The sequence below is a fragment of the Cavia porcellus genome, unplaced genomic scaffold (assembly GCF_034190915.1).
Source record: "Cavia porcellus strain 051 isolate PalLab524CR breed Dunkin Hartley unplaced genomic scaffold, mCavPor4.1 scaffold_7, whole genome shotgun sequence".
NCBI lineage: Eukaryota > Metazoa > Chordata > Mammalia > Rodentia > Caviidae > Cavia > Cavia porcellus.
In genome coordinates, this window is record NW_026947490.1 from 70,181,432 (window position 1) to 70,202,522 (window position 21,091).

General features: G+C 38.8%; 1 protein-coding gene and 1 pseudogene across 1 annotated transcript in view; one reads left to right on the plus strand and one right to left on the minus strand.

Moving 5' to 3' along the window:
• Positions 1-21,091, plus strand: part of Col21a1 (collagen type XXI alpha 1 chain) — a 163,348-nt gene that overhangs the window by 79,377 nt on the left and 62,880 nt on the right. Inside the window, exons 8-11 of the mRNA XM_063253813.1 lie at positions 285-362; positions 1,690-1,698; positions 1,998-2,081; positions 8,795-8,857. Coding sequence (XP_063109883.1) covers positions 285-362; positions 1,690-1,698; positions 1,998-2,081; positions 8,795-8,857 — 234 coding nt within the window. The remainder of the gene's footprint in view (positions 1-284; positions 363-1,689; positions 1,699-1,997; positions 2,082-8,794; positions 8,858-21,091) is intronic.
• On the minus strand, positions 7,114-7,483 carry LOC106025502 (small ribosomal subunit protein uS10-like; annotated as a pseudogene).

Genomic DNA, 21,091 nt, shown 5'->3' on the forward strand with positions numbered 1-21,091 from the left:
AATGTCTCTAGACAAGTTCTTACTATTAGGATACTAATACATATTCATTGGATTCTTGAAGGAAATCAGAGATTTGTTCTTGGCGCTAGGAGGTTTTCCCTCAAGGCCTGTTTTGCCCTGTGTTTATAGAACATAGTAGATATTCAAATCTGTGTTTTCATTGTGTTTGTTACTGAAGTGCTGCCATCTAAGCCTTAAACAGTGACTAGCTATGACTGCCGTTTCTGCATGTGTGACTTGCTATTACAAAGCAGTTAAAGTTTTAACTCTGTATCTGTTCCCAGTTTGATGTCCAAAAGTTGCGGATATACTGTGATCCGGAACAGAACAACCGGGAGACAGCGTGTGAGATCCCTGGATTCGTGAGTAGAATAGATCACTCCCTTTCACGTGTTGCTTTAGTCTTTGCAGACTGCTAAAGAGCAAATATACTTAAGTCTTATTTACTATATACATGTAATTCTGATTTTTATTGTCAAGGGACATAAAGTTACATGAAGAAACATAACTTGAGGTGCAAACTGAAAGAAATTACAGTGTATCATTGTACAAGTGAGAAGGAAAAGCAGAAGAGATGTAGGAGAGGGGGACTGGACTTGCTCAGAAGGACGTAGAATGTTTTACCTGAATATATCAACCTGTGAAGTATGTTTCTGTACTTAACTGTAGGACAGGACATCCCAAAATGCGTCGTGCTAAAGAGTAGAAAGTTAATTTTTCTGTTCACCAAGATTTTTCTTAAACTACAATGAATATTTTTCTTTTTGTTCTTATTACCTAAATAAGATAACTTACTCCTGTTTTCCATCAGTGGGAATAATTTATGAATCCTTGTTCTCAGAAGACTTGAGGATATAGAAGAGCACATTTAAAGGATCCATAATAAAATTACACATGCAGCCTTCTAGAAATTATTCACTTTGTGTTTTATAGACAAGCAGTTGTTTAACCATTATAATTTTTTAAAAAACAACTTGGAAAATAAATATCTTGTAACAGTATTAAACAGCATCATGTTTGAGAATCAGTTGTGTATATTTTATTGATGTCTCTGCATTGACACATACACTATTACCCTACCACAACATTAACCTGCAGAGTTTGGATTCCTGAACCGCTTCTGAAACGCCTTTCTGCTTCTTCTTATACTTAAGCATGAGTTCAGGTGGCTTGTTGAGCTTTTGCTTCTCAGTCCATCCTCTTTCTGATCTTGCTTGTTGTTGTTTGGAAAAATTATAAATACCTTCAGAAACTGCATTATTCAGTAAGAAAATTGAGAAAGTCTTCTGAAATAAAATGCACAACATTTTAATGCACACAGTTTTTGACTTGTTCAGATAAGTTCTGGCTTTTTTTAGTGTGTGGTTCTAAAATAATTTCTGTACAGTTCAACAGCATATAAATTTCAACTTGAGCTATTTTTTTCTTGCATGGCTATTAATATCAAGCAACTTTGGTTTAATTTTGCCTTCTGCACTTTACCTTTCTTGGTCACCTTCCTTTATCCTTTAAAAATGTGGTAACAGGCATAAGTACACACTTTTTAAAGATAGCTACAAGTAACTATTTTAGCTCGTGGTTGATTTGGCATGCCATCTACCTCCTCTGGATAATTGTCTGTAAATCAGGAAGATAATCTAGAAATTAATTAAAACACATTTTAAAACATGTTTGTTGTTTTTCTTTCAGAATGGAGAGGTAGGCTTGAATACTTGAGTCTTCATAAGGTAATGTTTGCACTCTGGGACCATTTAGCTTCTTGTTATCAGCTGTAAGTATATTTAGACTCAGAATTCATTTTTATTTAGCTCACATAATTTATTGCTCACAGAATTTTTATGATTTAGAATTTCTTGTCGGATTGGCCTAAACAATATTGGAAAGTGACTGTAAGCTATCTTTGCCATTTTATGAAAACATAGAGACATACGTACATGTGTGTTTGTGGATATAAATGTCTTTCCGTTTTGTTGTTTATTCCTTTTCTGTCTTTGTAGTGCCTTAATGGTCCCAGTGATGTAGGTTCAACCCCAGCTCCCTGCGTCTGCCCTCCAGGGAAACCAGGCCCACAAGGGCCTAAGGTGAGTAGCTGTAATGTACCATTTTAAACACACCCAGGAAAGTGCTGAAATACACAAAACTCATCATCACTGTGGACTCTGTTGTGAACCCTCCTCTGATGATGCCTTGTTAAAGTAGGCAGCCTGAGTTTTACTGATTGTTAAAAGAAGGTGTATTCTATCTGGAACTACCATGTGAATCTAAAATCGATACCTCGAAGCCTTGAAGTGATGCATTATTTGTTTTGTTTTTTTCAATAAACATTGCTGTGAGATCCCAATATGTCCTTGAAACCAGGTTTAAAAAATGAAGAAACAACATGTGTTAAGATATGTTTTTTTAAATTTAATTTTATTATACATTTTTATAAACGTGAAGTTTACCTTCAATTTGGCGTATAGACACATGTGCATAGCAAGGTGTTTCTTTTATTAATCCTTTTATTTCCCACTGTCTCCTCCCACCAGCTCTGAATCTTCTTTCCCTATTTACATTTTTTTGTGATTATTATTCTTAATTCATATTTATGACACAAAATGTTTCCATTCATTGTGGGTATTTTGTGCCTATACATTGTGTATTTCAATTGTACTAAATTCTTAAAAGCCTAATGTATCAAAATACTTCTTATATAGAAAGGTGAGGATAAAACCACTTGTTTTTATTATGGTGAGTTTAATGCCCAATGTTAAATAGAGGCATATGCATTTATTTCATTTAATCATGTAATTACTTTTGGAGACTATATACATGTGTTCCAGTTGCATTTACATGTTTATTTATAAAGCATACATGCATTTTAACATTGTTGGAACATCCTGTGCATGATTGTGACTGTTACTTTAAAATAACAACATTTCTGCAGCTCTTCCCGTGCTGTGCAGTGTGAGTGACTGAACCGAGTCGAAGGTACTGTTGCATCCTCCACTGCCTGGAGTCTCAGGTTTCCCCCTCTTCATTTCTGACCCATAGACGTTTTGTAATGCCACCTTATTTTTATTCACAGATACATATTTTTGCAGCACAGTTTTAATACAACATTTATCTGGTACAGCCTCTGATTTTCAATTTTTCCAAGTTTCATGTGTTTCTAATTTAAACCTCTTTATTAGTCATGATCCAGCCCCATTGCCACCTACTACTTTCAGTGAAATTGCAGTTTTCCACCAATATTCGAGTTGGCATGTCTTCTTGTTCTGCTTTCCATTTTCTTCAGAAAATCTGGCAGGAAGATAGGAATACACACACACTCTCTCTCTCTCTTCCATGGTGTAAGGGTTCCTTTCCCTGGAAGTGGTTCCTGCCCTCTTTCCCTAGTAGTACTGTACAGGCAATTTCTTTTGTTAAACTGGTTCTTACCATTTGTAGTGGTTTTTTAATTAAACAGAGCCTAAACTAAAACAGCCAAGATGTTTTTACATTAGATGTCTCTGAGAATTTTGGGTCATTTTTGTTAGGTGCTTTGAGGAGAGTTTGTCAAACAGAGCCACCTATAAGAAGCAGTCTTTCTCAGAGCCAGAAATAGAATGCTAGGTGCTGAGTGCTGTGTCATGTGACTGAAATGGAGGCAGAATCTTGGGTGGATACACAGATAAGTGCTTACTCAAGATCAAGAAGTTCATCTGCTTAATGCTGACTGAGTGTCTGACAAATATGACAAATGGGAAATCCACAGTAAAAGGACTGAGGGCCATTGTTCCTTCACCAAGCATCCAAAAATGCATCTGTCATTGTAGTGTAGTCTATTGAAGAATAAATAGCTTATTCTTTTTTTAGCCGTAGTTCCAATATAAGGGATGATTAGATTAATGGCATAATTAATTTAATATTGGGCTAATTCTAACAAATGTAAGAATTTCTTTTGTTCACAATGAAGGCCTTAGATGTCCTGGTATGGTACTTAATAGTATTCATTGTCTATTGAATGAACTAGAGCATCATTAAAAATAAGCCTCACCCCTTTAACCCATTTAAAATATATGGTATATTTCACTATGAATGAAAGACGAGATAGTCTCCAGCTTAGAAGCAATTCTTTTTTAAAACATTGGTACATAATCTTCTTTCTCTACTTCTGTAGATGTAGAAGTATTTGTGGCAATGACTTTCCACATTTGATTCAACATTAAATGTTAGATCTTTTAGTTCATAAGTACAGAGAAAGCACTTTTCTTTCTTATGTAGTTTGGAACTATTTCTTAACAATCTCTTTGCTCTGGAATACTGTAACCTTTTAAATCCAAGTCCTTGTTATCCTTTGCTTCACTGACAGTTCCATCAATTAGAAATTTATTCGGACTACTAAAGTATCCTTTGCTAAAATACAGAATTTTTTGGAAAACATCAAGAGTCACTAGTCAACTTTTTTATGGCAATATTTGGAATGGATGTTTTCTTCCCTGAAGCATGGGTTGGTGGTTCTGAGGAAGGGGAAAGTTTGTTTTTGGACAGTAGTCCAAAATAATCTAAGTTGGGATGTTCCTCAGCTAGGTAGAAATAGAAAAAAAAAAAAAAAAGACAAGTAAGCTTGGAGTTTTGAGAAGAAGGCTTGGAAATATGGTATTTGGACTTAGCTGCAGTATTACAAAGACATTTGTTTTGGATGCAGGACCTAAAAATTAGCTTCTTTTGCAAACACAACTGTTTCTTTAATTAGTCATATTTACACTACCATTCAGAGATGTTTTAACTTGGTCCGTGACATTTCCACTCTTGTCAACAATTTAAAAATCCGGTTCCGCATAAATAAGTATTCCTTCTCAGCTCTTTAAAAGTAATAAGAACTGTGGGAGTAATAAGGCCCAAAATGTGTAATTGTCATTCTACAGAAGGGAGGAAAGGAAAGTGCTCTGAGGGTTATAGCTGCATGTATGTTTGGGTGTATAGGATGGATGACCATAAGGCTGAGTGTTTTTTGGATCATTGAATGGGGCTGTTTTCACTCTCACTGTTTGAAGGTCCACTTTGGGTGCTTCAATTTTGTGACTTGAACAGCTGTTTCTAGGATGGGAATGTGTGGTCTGTTGACTAGTGATTTCTTACTGTTTATTTTTTGAGTTTTGTATTGCTTGTACCCTTTTTCTGTTTTTTTTTTCCTTTTCTCCTTAAATAAAAAAAGTATCTCTTCTCAGCTTTTTTGAATTCAAAATGAGCCAGCCTTTCAACTAAATTAGAATAAAATGCATTGGAAATTTCATTACAGTTGTATAATAGTAAATAATATGTCTGATTTGGTGTTTTAGGGATTTTTTTTTTATTAAATTTGGTTTTGGGGGGGTCCATAAGTTGGCTTTGATAAGCATATGCATTTCAGTGTGGGCAGAGATACTGGTGTTTAGGGGCACGGAGTCTGGGACTGAACAGGCTGGAACTGAATCTTGTCTCCATCATGTTGTGTGACTTTGGGCATGTTATCTAACTTCCCTGGCCCTTAGTTTTCCTCTATAGAGAATGGAAATGATAAAAGTATCTTTTCATACCATTACTATGAAGACTATGTACTATAAAGCTTGCTTATTATGTAATAAATAGTCGTGGTTAAATGTTAGCTGTAGTACTAACAGAATTAAATTTTTTTCTAACTGGTCATCTTACCAACTAGCTAAAAGAGTTTGAACTTTACTTTATTCTTCTCATTATGTGGAAAAAACCCAAACCTATGTGAATTTATGTAAATAATTTATCAATGACAGTAGTGAAAATAACCTATAAAATCTACTGATAGTAGTAAAACCTAAAACAAGTCTTTCCCTCTTGAGGCTGTTGAAATGTGTTACGGATTTTATGAAGTCACATAGAATTTTCCTGATGGCTGACTTTTTTATCCTTGAGAACTTAATTTTTGGTAATTTAAAACAGTAGTTTTAAGTGGCTTGTGTACTTTGATACAAAATAAAGTCCATGAGCGTCTTTCCTTCTGTGGCAAAAATTGATTACAAACCTGATCGTGGTGACAAGTAAACCTTCTCAGATCGTTTTTCTGTCCTGTGTTCTTTTCTGGTAGTTCACCTTCTGTGAGTAAGTAGGTCATTGAAAATTTGATTTAAAATAAATCAGTAAGTAGCTATGAAACCTCCACTTGATATACAGAGTTATGGGGTAGTGAAGGAGAAGAAAAAAGGGAAATTACAGTATTGGCTTTGTTTTTGATGAGCCCTGATTCTAGATGATAAATGAAGATTAACAAAGGGAAGATACCAATGGTGGCAATAGAAAAGTGTGCTGTACGAGCTGCCTTAGCTGATAGAAGAGACCAGGAGAAAAGAGAGCAGCTGGGAATGTCAGTGATACAGAATTTTGCCATAGTAGTGCTTATGGAGAAAGAGAGGAAAACCTTTTTCCCAAGAGAAATGAAAGACAGTAGACTTGGAAAGACATTGAGTCGAGTCCGAAGGTGAGTAATGAAGGGTTAGAGGGAGGCCAGAGACCAGGGTGAACCCTCACAAACTAAGAAGAGAAATGCTAAACCGCTGGAGGCCTCAGGCTTGCCCCCTTACACCCAGCCAGCACTGCAAGTCCTTGGATTAGAGTTAAAAATTATTTTTCCTTTGCATTTATAATTCTTCTATCTCTGTGTCTCTAAGCAATGACATTTCTCATCTTTTCAGCCTTTCTTCTTGCTACACCCCTTGAGGGGCCGCTAGGAATGAATTGCCCTTTTCTTCTTTATTGTTTTGGGACACAGTTCACAGAGTTCTTTCCATCTTTCCTGTTATGTTTCAAGAACACATCTTCCTAGCCTAGAGTCCAAGGCACTTTTCCGATCAGCAAATTTGGCTCAGCTAAAGTACTGTTAATCACCATGGTCCTTTGTGAATTTGTTGTTGTTGTTGTTGTTTTTGTTTTGTTTTGGTTGTCCTTTTGAGACAGAGTTTCACTGTGCAGTTTAGGTTGGCCTTGAATTCATTTTGTAACCCAGCGTGGCCTCCAACTCACAGTGCTTCTACTGCCTCAGCCTCCAGAGTGCTGGGATTACAGTGTGCACCACCACATTGTGAATTGTGAATTGTTTCTTTCTTTACAATTGATTATCAATATATTAAAACAGTTGCCTTAGACAGCTGCTATGGTGACTTCAGCCTCCTCTCCTGGCTCAGCACTGTTGGAAGTAATCTGCTAAACAATCTCAGAAGCAGGGTGAAAATCAAGAAGTTGCTTGTAGTGTCTCATGTGAAACAATCCCAGGTCTTAGAGCCTTCACCACAAGACGTTTTTCTTATAGTGATTCTCAAGGACTTGGTGTGCGATTGAGTCCTTTTACTTTGCAGTTCTTTTCCTTTATACCTCTGGTGAAGTCACTACACCCCTTTTCCAGGAATTTCTTGCAGTGGCTGCTGAATCTAATCTTAATTCAGTGAATCGCCACCTTGGGTCCCATGGGTGTCTTTCCGGTATCTGTAAAGACATGGCTCTCGACTGACATGTTCCTTGGCAGGAGCAAACCTAAGTGGCTTGGAGCCAGGAGTGACCTAAACTGCTGTGCCCACAGCTGGCTCTTCCTCAGAAAGAAAAGGGTTTTCTTTTTGAACACCAGGAATCGAACTCAAAACCTCACACTTGCCAGGCAGGTGCTGCACCACTGAGCTACATCCCCAGCCAATCATTTCTTGATAGAAAAAGAATTATTAAATGGAAATCAGTTGCTTCTCTGCAGAATTTCACTGTACTGATGGTAGAAATATCATATATTCCAGCAAGAGTCTCTGCCTGTACTTCATAGACTCAACCATGAAATAATATGAAACTCTGTTTTATGAGAGATAAGGTCTCACTATGTGTAGTTCAGCCTGACCCTGAATTCACTATGTAACCCAGGCTGGCCTCGAACTCATGGCAGTCCTCTTGCCTCTGCCTCCTGAGTGCTGCAATTATAGATGTGTGCCACCGTACCTGGCCGAAACTATTTTCGAAGTAGATCTTAGAGTTAAATTATAAAACACTTTTACCCTACAAAAACATGTTGCTATCTTGCTTTCTTTCGTAAGTAGTGACCGTTGGATAGCACACTCAAATTCTGGAAATGTGCTTGCCTCTTTGGCCACATTCTCTGGCATAGTGTTCTTTGAAGATCTCAGGTTTAAGAGGGTGAAAGTGATTTCTCAATTTCTTAGGTGTTACATGTACCTAAGTACTGCAGGGTGTGGGAGAAAGTTATTTGGCCTCAGCCCTAGTGTCATGAAAATATCAAAATTTTGTAAATTTAGCATCATGTTAAAGTTTGGTACAGTGGCAAATGGAAGGGATTGAAAAAAATGGCTACCATGTAACTTACTGTGAATCCCACACGTGAGATCGCACCAGGGAACTGAGTTTTAAATATTTTATGATACAAATTATTACACTGTAGGATGTTGATATGTAGGACAGAACATTTAGAACAGAATTAAGTGCACAGACCCAAGAAGTGCAGATTGCCACATTGGAAACTATATTTACTGTAGCACTTGACAGTTGGTTCAGAATTCCAGAAATACATCCTGCCATAAATATTGACCTTTTACACCAGTGAAATATCCAAACTTGTTTGCTCACAGAAGTGAATCATTAAGCTTTATTTAAAGTAAGCACTTAAAGTTCAGCATAAACTTCTTAAGCTGATTTTGGGACTTGTTCATTTTTATAATGTTCAGAAGCTTTAAATAATGGACTTGGCTTTGCACCTTGGAGAGCCAAGACTATGGCAATATGGTTGGTTTCTTTACACTGAGATGTCATTTTTCTTTTTTCTATCCAGGGTGATCCTGGACTACCTGGGAACCCTGGCCACCCTGGACAAACTGGTCAAGATGGTAAGCCTGTGAGTACTGCAAGCTTAGTCATCTCCAGTACTGGATTTACACTGTCGAAGTAAACATTGCATTGCACGTAGTTCAATAGGCAAATAAGATTTATTCCAAACTGCTGCCTTAGCAGAGAGAGAGTGAGCTAAACCATATGGAAACATGGAAGGAAATGTTTTGGTTCCTGAGTAAGACAGGGGAAAGTGCTGAAAGGGGCAGGGGAGGCTGGGGAGTGGGATGGCACACACTGAGTTTACTCTCTGTGTGTAAATGGCCTTCTGTCTGCTGACTAGTGTCCATCACAGTGCAGGTCCTATCATGCCACAGAGCCTGGGCTGTGGAGAGACATTCCTATATGATAAAATGGCAGGAAGGGGCCAGAGATATTCCTCAGTGATACAGTGCTTGCCTGGCAAGTGCGAGATTGTGAGTTCAATCCCTAGTACCAAAACCGAAAACAAAACAGAACAAAAACGGTCAAGAAGTTCTTAAAAAGACTTGCGTCTCAGAGATAAAACAATTTACAATTCAGTTTTCTAACGTGTATTCTGCAAAAATAGAGAATAACAGGACAGATTCAGGAGGGAGCTCTCTGAGTTTTGTCAAGCTTGTCAAGTTAAGGTCAGGTCAAGAGAATCCACCTTGCAGACACTTTGAGCTATCTTCGCGGTGGCATACATCTTTGCTACAATTGAAAATTGGCCAGAAAGTTTCAATGTCATGAGTAGATGTCTAAACAACTTACGTTTTTATATTATGTATGTGGATGTTTTCAATTTGAAAATCTTTTAAAAGGTGATGTTATTCTCCTTAAGATATATGCACTGAAATGAATTTATGATCTTAAGAAAGACTATCCTCTGAGATTCCAGAAGATATCAGGGCCATTTAAAGGGAACATAAATCAATATTAAAGTATTTTTAGATCAATAGTTATAGGTATGTCATTGTCTGCATGTTTATAAGAGTAAATAAACATTAAGAATCAGTTTTGAATGTTAAATAATAATTGTTACTAAGAAAATATCTCACAAGAGACTTTAAAACAATGAGACATTATCATAAGAGAATAGGAAGCTTTGTCCTGTGACTCACCAATGTTCAAGAAATGAAAGAATCTGGTGTTAATTCTTCAGCACACCAGCCATCAGGATGGGAAACTTGTTTGAGTCCCTGAGAGGTTTAATGATGAATTTAATGTAAACAACAGAAACTACAGCAACATAAAGTAGCCAGCTTTTGAAGATGTGGTGATATGGTGAGGCCTTTGACCCCACTATGGTAGAGAGAAGGGTTTAGTAAACATCCGAGCTGCTCTGGAGAGAAATTAGCAAGAAGATGGCACCGGAGGAGGTGACAGTGGCCTTGGGAAACCAGCAAGCTGCTGTGTGGTTGGGACCCAGGCTTGGCTGAGCCGCAGAACAACAGCCATCCAGGGAGGGGCTGTGAGAAATGGGGTGACTTGAGCTTGTTCATAAATCAGAAGACAAAAGAGAATTCACTGGCCAGTTGGAGGAGGAGGATCCTGAAGCAGTTTCTTCCTGTTTCTATGCTAGTAGCTCAGGTAGCGAGAGAGGAGAAGCAGAGTCTGGATTATTTCTAATGGAAAGCTGATGTAATTGCCAACAGGTGCGTGTCAGGGGTTTGAAGGAAGGAGCTACGTCAGAAAGAGATGAGGGAGCATTGTAGGGAGAACTGAGATGCATTTTGGGGCAGGTTGTCTTGTCCTGCTGGGGTCAGTCTGGCAGATGTATCTGAAGCCAAGAAAGCAGAAGAGATGACTTAGTACAAATACAGAAGAGAAACTGTGGACTGAGGTTAGCGCTGTCTTGAGAAAAAGTAGACGCTCTAACCAAGGAAATGAAGAAAGCCTGATTGATGAGGTAGGAGAAAAACCAGGAGGATGTGGCATCCCAAGAAAGGAAAGCGTTTAAGAAGGGGGAATTCAGTTGTGTCATCCTTCCCAAAAGGTTGAGAAAGATAAGTCTTGTATGCGGACTATTGTCATGCCCCTGGGCAGCCTTTGAGGTTCCTTGGATGAAGGACTGTGAGAGATGAGAAAATAAAGAAGAGATAAAGCAGGGGTCAAGTGTAACCCTACTCTCTGGATAGGAGGAAAGGAACTGCCCCTTCATGGCAGGAGTGTTTATACATTCTAGCAACTTAATGTCATATGATACCCTGTTGTCCTAGCAACCCACTGTTTGGATTATCTTGGGGCTAGGTGTCTCCTAACTGAAGCAGCTTCTTCATGTGGCTTGACCTGGCCCTCTTTGTTCTTGGGGGGTCATGCCCCAGCCTTGCACAATTGCCTGCTTTAACAGCTCCCAACAGAGTATTTAACTTGCTCTCTGGAATTAATAAGGACCTAGTAAGTATGATTTTGAGGAAGGTAGGTGAGAAATCTGAATGAATGTTCTAGGAGTCTGAAGCAAGAGGACTGCAAATTCAAGCCCAACCTGGATCACTTATTACCTTAGTGTACCCCTGTTTCCAATATTTAAATGGGCTGTGGATAGAGCTCAGTATGAAGGCTCTAGGTTCAAACCTGGGTACAGAAAAGCACAAGCTTGATGGTCTGGGATTTTAGAGAGGGAGCTATCGAGGACCTGACCTGGATCCCCAATCTCCCAAACAAGTGTATGGCGAAGGCTTAAAATAAATGAGACAAGTGGTATGATTTTAGAGCTCCGGGAGAATCAAAACCCTCTGCAGAGTTCCAGAACTCTAGTGGATAAGACAGGGAATGTCTACAATAACCTGTATTTATTTAAGGGTTAGACTGGAACATGCAGGAAATTGAACAGACCTTGGGAATGGTTCAAGTAACAAAATATGTCTGATTTAGGAGAACTGTTTTATGAGAACATTTCCATGTTGCATTTCACTACAGTCTTTATTTAGTTAATTGGAGTTGGAGCCAGGTCTCCTTAGTCATTATTGTATCTTGCCCCAGCCACACAGCAGCCCAACAGGGAGCTAGAATGAAGGCAGTAAATACAGATGCTTTTCTTTAAGGAGAGTAGAGAAATCTAGCAGTAGAACGGGACACGGTGGAGGAAATCAGGATTCAATCTTGGAGTACACTTTCATGATGATAATCAACTAAAAAGGGGGAAATGGAAGATTTGAGAGACAGCAGATAACTGCAGGTGGAAGATCCATGAACAGATTAGGAGGCACTGGTTCTGGCATAAAAGGTGAGATTGATCTAGAGAAGAGGACAGGCAACTGACCCTTTCTAAGGGAGACATGGCCAAGCCAAGGGGTGTGGAGATAGAGCAAATATCTGGGGAAGGAGGCTGAGGAAAGCTGTCACAAGGGAATCTGATCAATTACTGATCAGATTCCAAACTTGATATCCTAGCATTTACCTTTGACACCCATCACAAGGCAAGAGGGGTCCTGCAAGTCTCTGCCCACACTCTGGTCTCACTCGGACCTCAGCAGTCCGTGCCATCCCTGCTGCGGTTCCCAGTGCGCTGCACTGCTCCTGATCTCCAGCATCGGGGCCTCTATCATCGCACTGAGAGATGATTTTCAGAAGTGCGGCTCCCGCCTGCCCACAGACCCCGTGCTGGGCCACTCTTCCTGTGGCTGGAGGTAGAAGCTGTGTTAACTCCAAGCAGGAACTCCTCACTGCTGGCATCTCTCTGGCTCACACTCGCAGTGGGAGGGCAGGTGTCTGACAGCACTGCTGAGTTATTTAGGTTTTTTATTTTCTCAGTAACAAAGAGTTTTGAGCAATGTTTAGAAATAAGCACTGTTTCGACTTTCCATGACTAGCCCTGCTTACTTTTTTGTATTAAAGAAAAAAATCTTTACATGAAAGTATTGGAAATTGATTATCATTACTACAATATGATAATCATGGATATTACTTTCTGACTGTGATGAGTTATAATAGACTCACTCTCATCTAATCTAGTGTGTGTCTTTGTGTATGTATATTCAATTTTGAATTAGCTATGCCGATGTAGCCTTCATCCAAGAAAGAAAAAAAAACTGCATTAGGCAGTCGTGGTCCCCCAGGTAAGTCTACATCCTAACTTTCAGGCCGTGTGAATATATTCTGTTACACAGCAAAGGGGTCTTTGCAAGTATGGTTAATTTAAGGACCTTGACATAAATTATTTTGGGTTATCTGAATGGCTCCATGGAACCACAAGGGCCTTTATTAAGGGAGTTAAATGTGTCAGAGACAGAAGGGTTCCTTTATGATGTGGAAAGCAGAGATCAGAGTGAGGGAACCATGAGTTGAGGCACAGAACGTAGCCTCCAGAAACTGGAGAAGAAACGGGTTGTCCCTTACACCCTCTGGAGAGAATGAGGCTCTGCTGACATCTTGCTATTAAGATCTGTTTCAGAATTTTTACCTCTGGAACTATAAGATATATATTTGTGGTAGTTGAAACTTCTTTTTCTGGAAGACAGGAAATTGGCTGTTGCTGTGACAAGAACCTGAGACACCAGCCTACATCTGTTTCCCCAAAAGTATAACCTTTTTTTTTTTTACTCTGCCTCCAGCTCTGTTTCGTTTTCTCTTCAGGAAATGTGTGGTTGGGTGGCCAACAGGACAAGGAAAGAGAGCCTGGGAGCCAGAACAGCTGAGGGTCATTAGTGGATGTCCAGGGCCAGCACGGCGGAGCGGAAAGGTGCGGGCAGAGCTTTTGGCCAGCTCTGGGAGCCAGCTGGACCAGAGAAATGCAGATAGGACAGTTCACAGGGAATTCTGCTTTGTTTGGATTGGTTTTGTGCAGTCCCCTCATGAGAAATTTGAATGCTTTCACACATTATAACCAGGCCAAGTCAAGCTTTAAATAGTAAATTATTCCTCTCTGGATAAGTATTAACTTTCATAAGGAAAGTGCCTCCAAACACAATTAAAGAGTGATGTTCAATCTTTCCATTTCTCGCTTCTCTATTGGTCCAGGGACTTGTCAGTGCAGTACAGTGTCTGAAGATATTACTACCCTTTTATTTTATCATTACCAAAAGATAAGGGAGCTGCTAGATAAGTTATACTAGTACAACTAAAGGCATGATTCTGCTATGGCAATGAGTTGCTACAGAAGGCTATATGTGGGCTAGTGTAGGTTTTTGGAGGGATTTATGTATTTAGTTAGTTACCGTCCATCAAGTAAAGTATTTTACTAAAGCAAAAGCTCTTGCCGAGCCTTGGGCAGAGCCAGGAATGTGCTGCTTCTGCTTCACTTTCATGGGCTTTGGCTTCTTCATCTGGGAAATGCACACATGGCCCTGGACGAGGTTCCCATCCTTTCTCAGTCTGGTTTTCTGAGATTCCACAAAGGCCATTATATTTCTGAGAAGGAGAAGTGAGCTGGAAACACTGTAGTGTCCTGAAGGTGGTTCCCCATGTTCCATTCCTTAGGAGGTGAGTGTGAGAACACACTAATACAACAGACCATCAGCCAACTGGTCGGTGGCAACGCTCAGTGATCCGGTGCCTCCTTTGCCCTGCTCCTTTTGGTTTATCACAGGGTGGGCTGGCGGTGTCAGGAAGAGGCCCGCTTCTGTCCAGAAGTATCTTTTACAGAGGCAGGGGATCGCAGAGTCACATGAGTGTGCATGGAGAAAGGTTAGTAGTAAATGAGTTGGAATGGGTTCGGCAGAGTGAGGTGAGGTGCAGATCCTTTGGATCAAGCTGTTGTGAAGACTTTGACTTGAAGTTGTGGGGAGCACTGGAGCCCTGGTGGTGTAGAAAAGTGAAATGATACAACTTACTTTTCAGTGAAATTCCTTTGGCTTCTGGGTTGAGAATAGATTTTAATATGATGAAGCCAAAAGCAGGGAGGACACCAGGTAGTTCCCTCCGTTGTCTAAGAGTCAGTCAATGAAATCTAGGAAGAGAGTGGCAGTGGTGGGGTAAAGGGATCTCCTGATGTCCCTGGGAAATTTTGAAGGTTGGGTGGACAGATTTGCTAATGCACTGGATGTTGCAGAAAAGGAAGAAGTCAGGAGAAGCTACTTATATGTGCAGAATGGGGAAGAGAGAATTGAGTGAGAGAAATCAGGAGTGTAGTTTTTGGATATGTTAAATTTTCGTGGTATTCAGCTGGACAGATGAATCGAGAAGGTTGACACTCGGCATGAGTTCTCCTTTTGTGAAATGTTCTTTCTTGTCCTTTTGCTTTGTGGAGGAATTTGCATATTTCATACCAACTAATAAGAGCTTCTTATGCTTTAATAGAATTAATCCTTTGATATATATATGTATATATATAGTAAATATTTAACTACTGATTCAATTTATAATTTTGTTTTTAATTTCAAGAAATGTAAAATTTTCCCAGAATCAAATATTTTCTCTGTTAATTTCTTCCAGCATTGTTTTTCAGGTATTTTTCGACCACATGTTCATTTACTTTACTGTGATTTTAAAGACTTTTAATTCTTGGTTTTTCTTTGGAAATTTATTGAAGTGTTTGGAGTGACATAAAGATCCAAAGAGTTTAAGGGAATTAGAGAATAGCTATTCTAACATAGTGAAAGTCATCCAGAAAAGATAGGAGGCTCTTACTTGTTACTGACCTTGAAAAGAAAGGAGCACCACACATACGCGTGCACTGCCTGACCTGCCACCGTCAGTGAACACGCAATCCTGTCCCTGAGTACAGTGACAAGCTGGCCGTTGGTGCCGGTTAGGGTTCTACACTTCAGGGACTGCAAGCACTGGAATTCATTCAAAAGCAGGAGAGGGACTTCATTCACAAGTGGGAGAGGATGGGAGTGCAGGTGTAATCAAAGCATGGGATGCTGCTTTCAAATCTTCAAGAATATGGCCAGGATCAGGAGGGGAACAAGGACAAGCAGTGCCAAGGCATGCCAACCATGCCTGAAGTGATCTGTAGTTAATAGCAGGATGTGTAAGATCCATGACAAAAGCTGTTCATATTTTCCCCTCTTCAGGCCCTAAACTGAATATTGTGCTCTGCTCCACACTTTAAAAGCTGTAGGAAGTATGAGAATGAGGGACATGAAGACCAAACAACTGGAAAATGAGATGCTGTAGAGCAGATGCCAAAGGAACAGCTATTATTTAGTTGGAGAGGCATTTAGTGGTGAGATGTTAAGAAACAGCTCTGCAGAGAACAGGTCCACCTGAGCTCTTACCCTGCCTAAGCCTGGGCTTCAGAGCACAGAGATTTACCGTATCATCGTCTCCCAGGACCATTTCTCTCCCTTCCCCCCTCATCCTTTCTTCCCTTCAGCTCTTTCCCTCTTTCTTTCTTTCTCTCTCTTCCTCTATTTTTTCTGTCCTCTTTCCCTTATGAAAGTCTCACTGACAGACTAAAAGGTGGACCATTTATCTTGAATTAATTATCCTAGAGAGTGCATAGTTTATCACCCTTTATTGTAGTAAAATATTATTTAAAACTATCTCTTCATGAGTCTTTCCTAGAGAATGCTTAGCTGACTCATGTATTCATTTTCCCTACACTTTTTCCTATGTAGAAATCATGTCTTCCCATGTATGTTTTCTGTGTCTTTAAAACTGATTACTTATATTTTATATACCATAGGTAGTGCATATAATGACAGTGTGTGTATAGACATTATATTTACAGACACATAAATGCTATTTATATACTAAATTCTTCAAGAAATTGTTCAGTAGGGCATATAAATTTTTGATTTTTAAAGATAAGTTCATGTTCATGTTTTTGGTTGTTTTTTATTATAGCCTGAAGGAATATGGGATTATTTCAGTTATGAGAATCACTAGTGGCAACTCGTTTGATTCAATACTCATTTGTTTGCTTATTTGTTCTCTCATTCATTCCTTCCCGTATAGCCTGTATTTGAGAGGTTACTGTGTTCCTGGTCCTGAATAGAGCAATGAACAAAACAAACAAAACTGCTGACATGCTAAAGTTTACATTCCATTTGGGAGAGAGGAACAATAGATACACTCACATAATATCACACGGTATTAATTACTATGAAAAAAAAAACATAGGTAAGAAGGAAGGAAAGCTGTTAGTGACTCATACCTTCCTTTTGCTAAGCAAAGCCTCATTATTTGAGATTTCGGTTGTAAAATGAGAATTATTAAACATGGTTTCAATTACCTTAAAAAAGTCACACTCTCCTTTTTAAAATAAGCTTAGTATGACTTTGTGTAACCTTAGGAAACAAGCAACTCTAAATCTAAACAGCTAGACTGTTGAAGATAGGCAGCACTTTTCCTTGGTGTGTTTAGTCCCCAGCAGCTTTGTAGGGAGCAGATGGTGTTACATTGTATTTATGACGCATTCCTGCATCCCTGAAGGCAGCAGGGTCAGGGCTATATGAGATTTCTTTTATAGTAAAGGTCATTTGCTTTAATTTGAAGTTGAAATTCTGGTTACTTCATAACATCAATTAAGTTTTCCTTGTCAAATACAATTTTTTTATTAGTGCAACACACACTTTTGTTTTTGTGCTACTGTGTTTTACCACCCATCACACTATATTTTCCTCCAGAGTCCCTCTCTTGATGAGTGATGCCATTAACTACCCCACAGCATGAGCCAAAAACGTGTGCATCATTCCACCACTCCGGATGCTTCTCATCCAATTAGACCTGATACACCTGGGTGAACTCAGCTCCTACACTGCAGAATCCTAGCTGGCCACTACACTTTCCTGAGTCCCTCCCCCATCCTCCACAGTGGTAGCCAGTGATCATTCCAATCTGATCATATGACACCCCCTTCAACTCAACCCATTTGAGGGTTTGAATCAAGATCGTGGTTCTTCATAAAACCCGCAGGCTATAATGCAACCTTCAGCCTACCGTTCCACACTCCATTGACTCACTTTTCAGTGCTTTGGATATGGTTCACCCTATCTTGTGCTATGAATGGGGCAAAGATTTTTGAGTTTTCTTAGTAGTAGCTGCACAGGGCTTACAAGTCTGCTAGTAAGAGAAGAATCACAGTTGACATTAAGACTACACGTTTGATTTTGGTTACCAGGTTACCCTGGCTCTGTATCAAGGAATATCATTTGCAATTTTGGAAAATGTTTGGAGAATAATGTTTATTCTATGTAAAATTTTATTCTACGTGATAAACTTTGAATCACATTCTTCCATTTTTAAAAAAAGGTTGACATCCAAAATGATTTCTCTAGATTTTATTCTCATTTTTAAGTTTAGAATATTAAAATAGCTCAATTTATCTACCCTCTTTATTGTTTTGAAAAGTGTATAATGTTTGCAAAATATTTTATGATATTATAATTAGACTCAGAAAATATGATGACTGTTGCACGTATGTGGATTTTATTTTCTAAATGTCCATTTCAATGCTATATATCTTTCCTGGAGCATTATAACTATGAATCATGGATGGAAATTAAATTGATTCTGTATTCTTCCCTAGCATTTGGCAGTGAGAAGCTCTTTTTCCTAAAAAAAAAAAAAAAAAAAAAATGATTCATTTATAAAGAGACTTTCTGTGAACACAAGAAAGGCTTCAGTCCTGGAAGAAATCTTGCAGATGGTGTTAGGGTGGCTATTTGGATTTGCTGATAATTGCAAAATGATAAAATTCACATTGAATAGTGTTAATCAGTCAAAATGATAAAAATGCAGGTCTATCATAGTGAAAAATTTTATGTCTTCAGAAAAATAAACACTCAGTAGGCTATGTGAAAGCTTATCATTCATCTTCCTTTGGGATGTTTCTCTTGTTTTAGTGTACCCTAGAATGAGTCAGCAAACTTTTTGTTTCTTCTTCTTCTTGGAAATTGTTGTGTTGTAATATTCTTCCCCATTAACCTTTATTTTTCTGACTTTTAGTCCAACATTTGTTTTTTTCTGAATTTTATCCAGTTTCTTTTGGTGTTTTGCCCAGGGATCCCCTGGCTTGGATGTGGTTGTGGTTTTCTGTGTTACTTAGCATGTTTCCTTTAGCTTCTAGAATAATCTTTGAGTGCCTTTCTGCAACTAAGATTTCAAGAATATAACTCATTGGAGGTTTTAAGAACATATATTCCATAGTATTCTCTTATTGTGAAAGCACTGTTTCTACATTGTAATTCCTCCAAAAGCAAAGCAAGCAGCCACAATTAAAAAAAAAAGGCTGTGTTTGTTTGCATGGATATGGAGTAGGGCTAAATCCCAGTGAGGATGGATGGACCTACCATTCCCAGGGCAGTAATGTTGGCTGTGAAACCTACACCACACCTTTCTGAAGAAGTGTTCTTGGGCCTTTCCAACTGTCACTATGTTGAAGAAATAAAAGAAACTTTATTTTTGAATTCCTAATATCTGCCAGAATCTTCACCTTTGATACAGTTCTTTCATTTCAGAAGTGAATATTATGATCCCATCTTTGAAACTGAATCATTACTACCCAAAATGACTGAGCCAAAGTCCCATAGAAATTGAAGGGAGGACCAAAAATTTAGTCCAAGATCTTTTTCAGTTTTAAAATTCATTGTCGTTTCCTTTTACTTTTCCCTTTTCCTTTCACAATCCTCCCAGGATTTGGGGATTTGATGACTCTGCTGGAGGTCATATGAGTCAGAAGTACACTGGGAACATAGTGCTGGGCATTTCCACATTGTTTTAATATATTAAAATGCAGTGTGTCCTCGGTAACAGATGCAACCCATCAACTGCCACAAAGAGGAGAGACAATTCAACAGCTTTTAATTTATAATAAAAGATTAAATTTATTTCAATAGTATAACAAGGCAGATATTTGATTTAACTTTTGAAAATAATCGGAAGTAAAATAGTTTATTAAATGTGAATACAGATGACCAACCAGTTTGATTAGTGCCAGTCTCCATGTTAATATTAGTTTGAGGAATCTTATGAACATTGCTTTTCTCTGGGCCCTTGTAATTGTAAGCAGTTTAAAAATAGTCTGGAAAAATGGATTTCTCCAAATCTAATGAGTCATTCTAGAATTATCATATGTGGTCCACTATGAAACACTCTGATAGAGCATGTTTCCACTGGTTTTGACAGTGTATGAGCTGTATAAATTTGGGACAAGGCATTAAACCTTCGTGTCTTAGTTTCCTTATCTGAAAGTGGGGATAGTTTAAAACCTGTGATAGAGCGATTGTGAAGATTATGTGGATTATTAGATGTAAAGCATAGTGTGTAACATGGTAAACACATAAGTGTAAATCATTATTATTATTCCCAATCACAAGTTTGTTGTAAATCATTTTGGATTGTCCAGATGGTTCATGAAGTATTCTGAGGGATCTTAAGGTCATGATAAGTGATGGCATTTGTAAGTAATCTATCTTGGCAAACTGATAGTAGTGACAGAGTTGAGATTCAGTTTGGGGTCTGACTTATTCCAAAGTGGGTTAAGGAAGGAAATTCAGAAATAACAGATGTGGTAGAAGGATAATCAAGCTTTATTATATCAGCTTTATTTTTCTCACTTAACTGATCTTGCCAGCATGAACCATGTTATATTACTGAAAGTTTTAATCTACTGCTGCATGCTATAGAAACATTACGTTGTTCATTAGGCAGAGATTGTATGCACTTGTGTACGGAATGGATGACTTGAAAGTAAATTCATGCAGTGTTTGATCTACAAAAATATGTCAATGTTTTTAATGCTATAAATGCAGAGAAGCATTAAACTTGGTCCCTCATTTTAGAGACATAATCCACTGACTGTGCCAGTCCAGAGAGCAGATGGTGGCTTTGAACACTGCAGATTGTTTTGTGATGCAGAGAAGAGTGTACTGTGAGACTGACTGTTATTTGGTGAAGTAAAATATCTGACGGCTGGACACAAGCACTCAAGACAAAAGTTGGCATGTGATAAACCATTTTCTTAATCACTGGGACCAAATGCCCAACATAGGCAATTTAAAAGAGGAAAGGTTTGTTTTGGCTCCCACTTTGCAGTCAGCTGGTCCAAGGCAGGACAGCACAGGAAAGGAGCTTGGTGCAGAAGAGCTGCTCAAAACCTGAACGGAAGCACAGAGCATGCAGGGAAGAGCTCACGAGGGAGGTCTGTCTTCTAGGCCAAGGCCTCAATGACCCACCTCTTTCAGCTGGACCCACCTTTTAACAGCCAGCCAGCTGTATACACTGTAATCAATTCACAAGGCCCCACCTGTGAGCGTGTGTGGCTCTGAGGGACATTTTAGATCTAAGCCTTAGCACCGTGGAAAAGCGGAGTATACACATGGAGAACTGCACAAAGTACAAAGGGAAGGTTGAGGGTTATCGACAGAAACTCTATACTTAGCATTCTGGA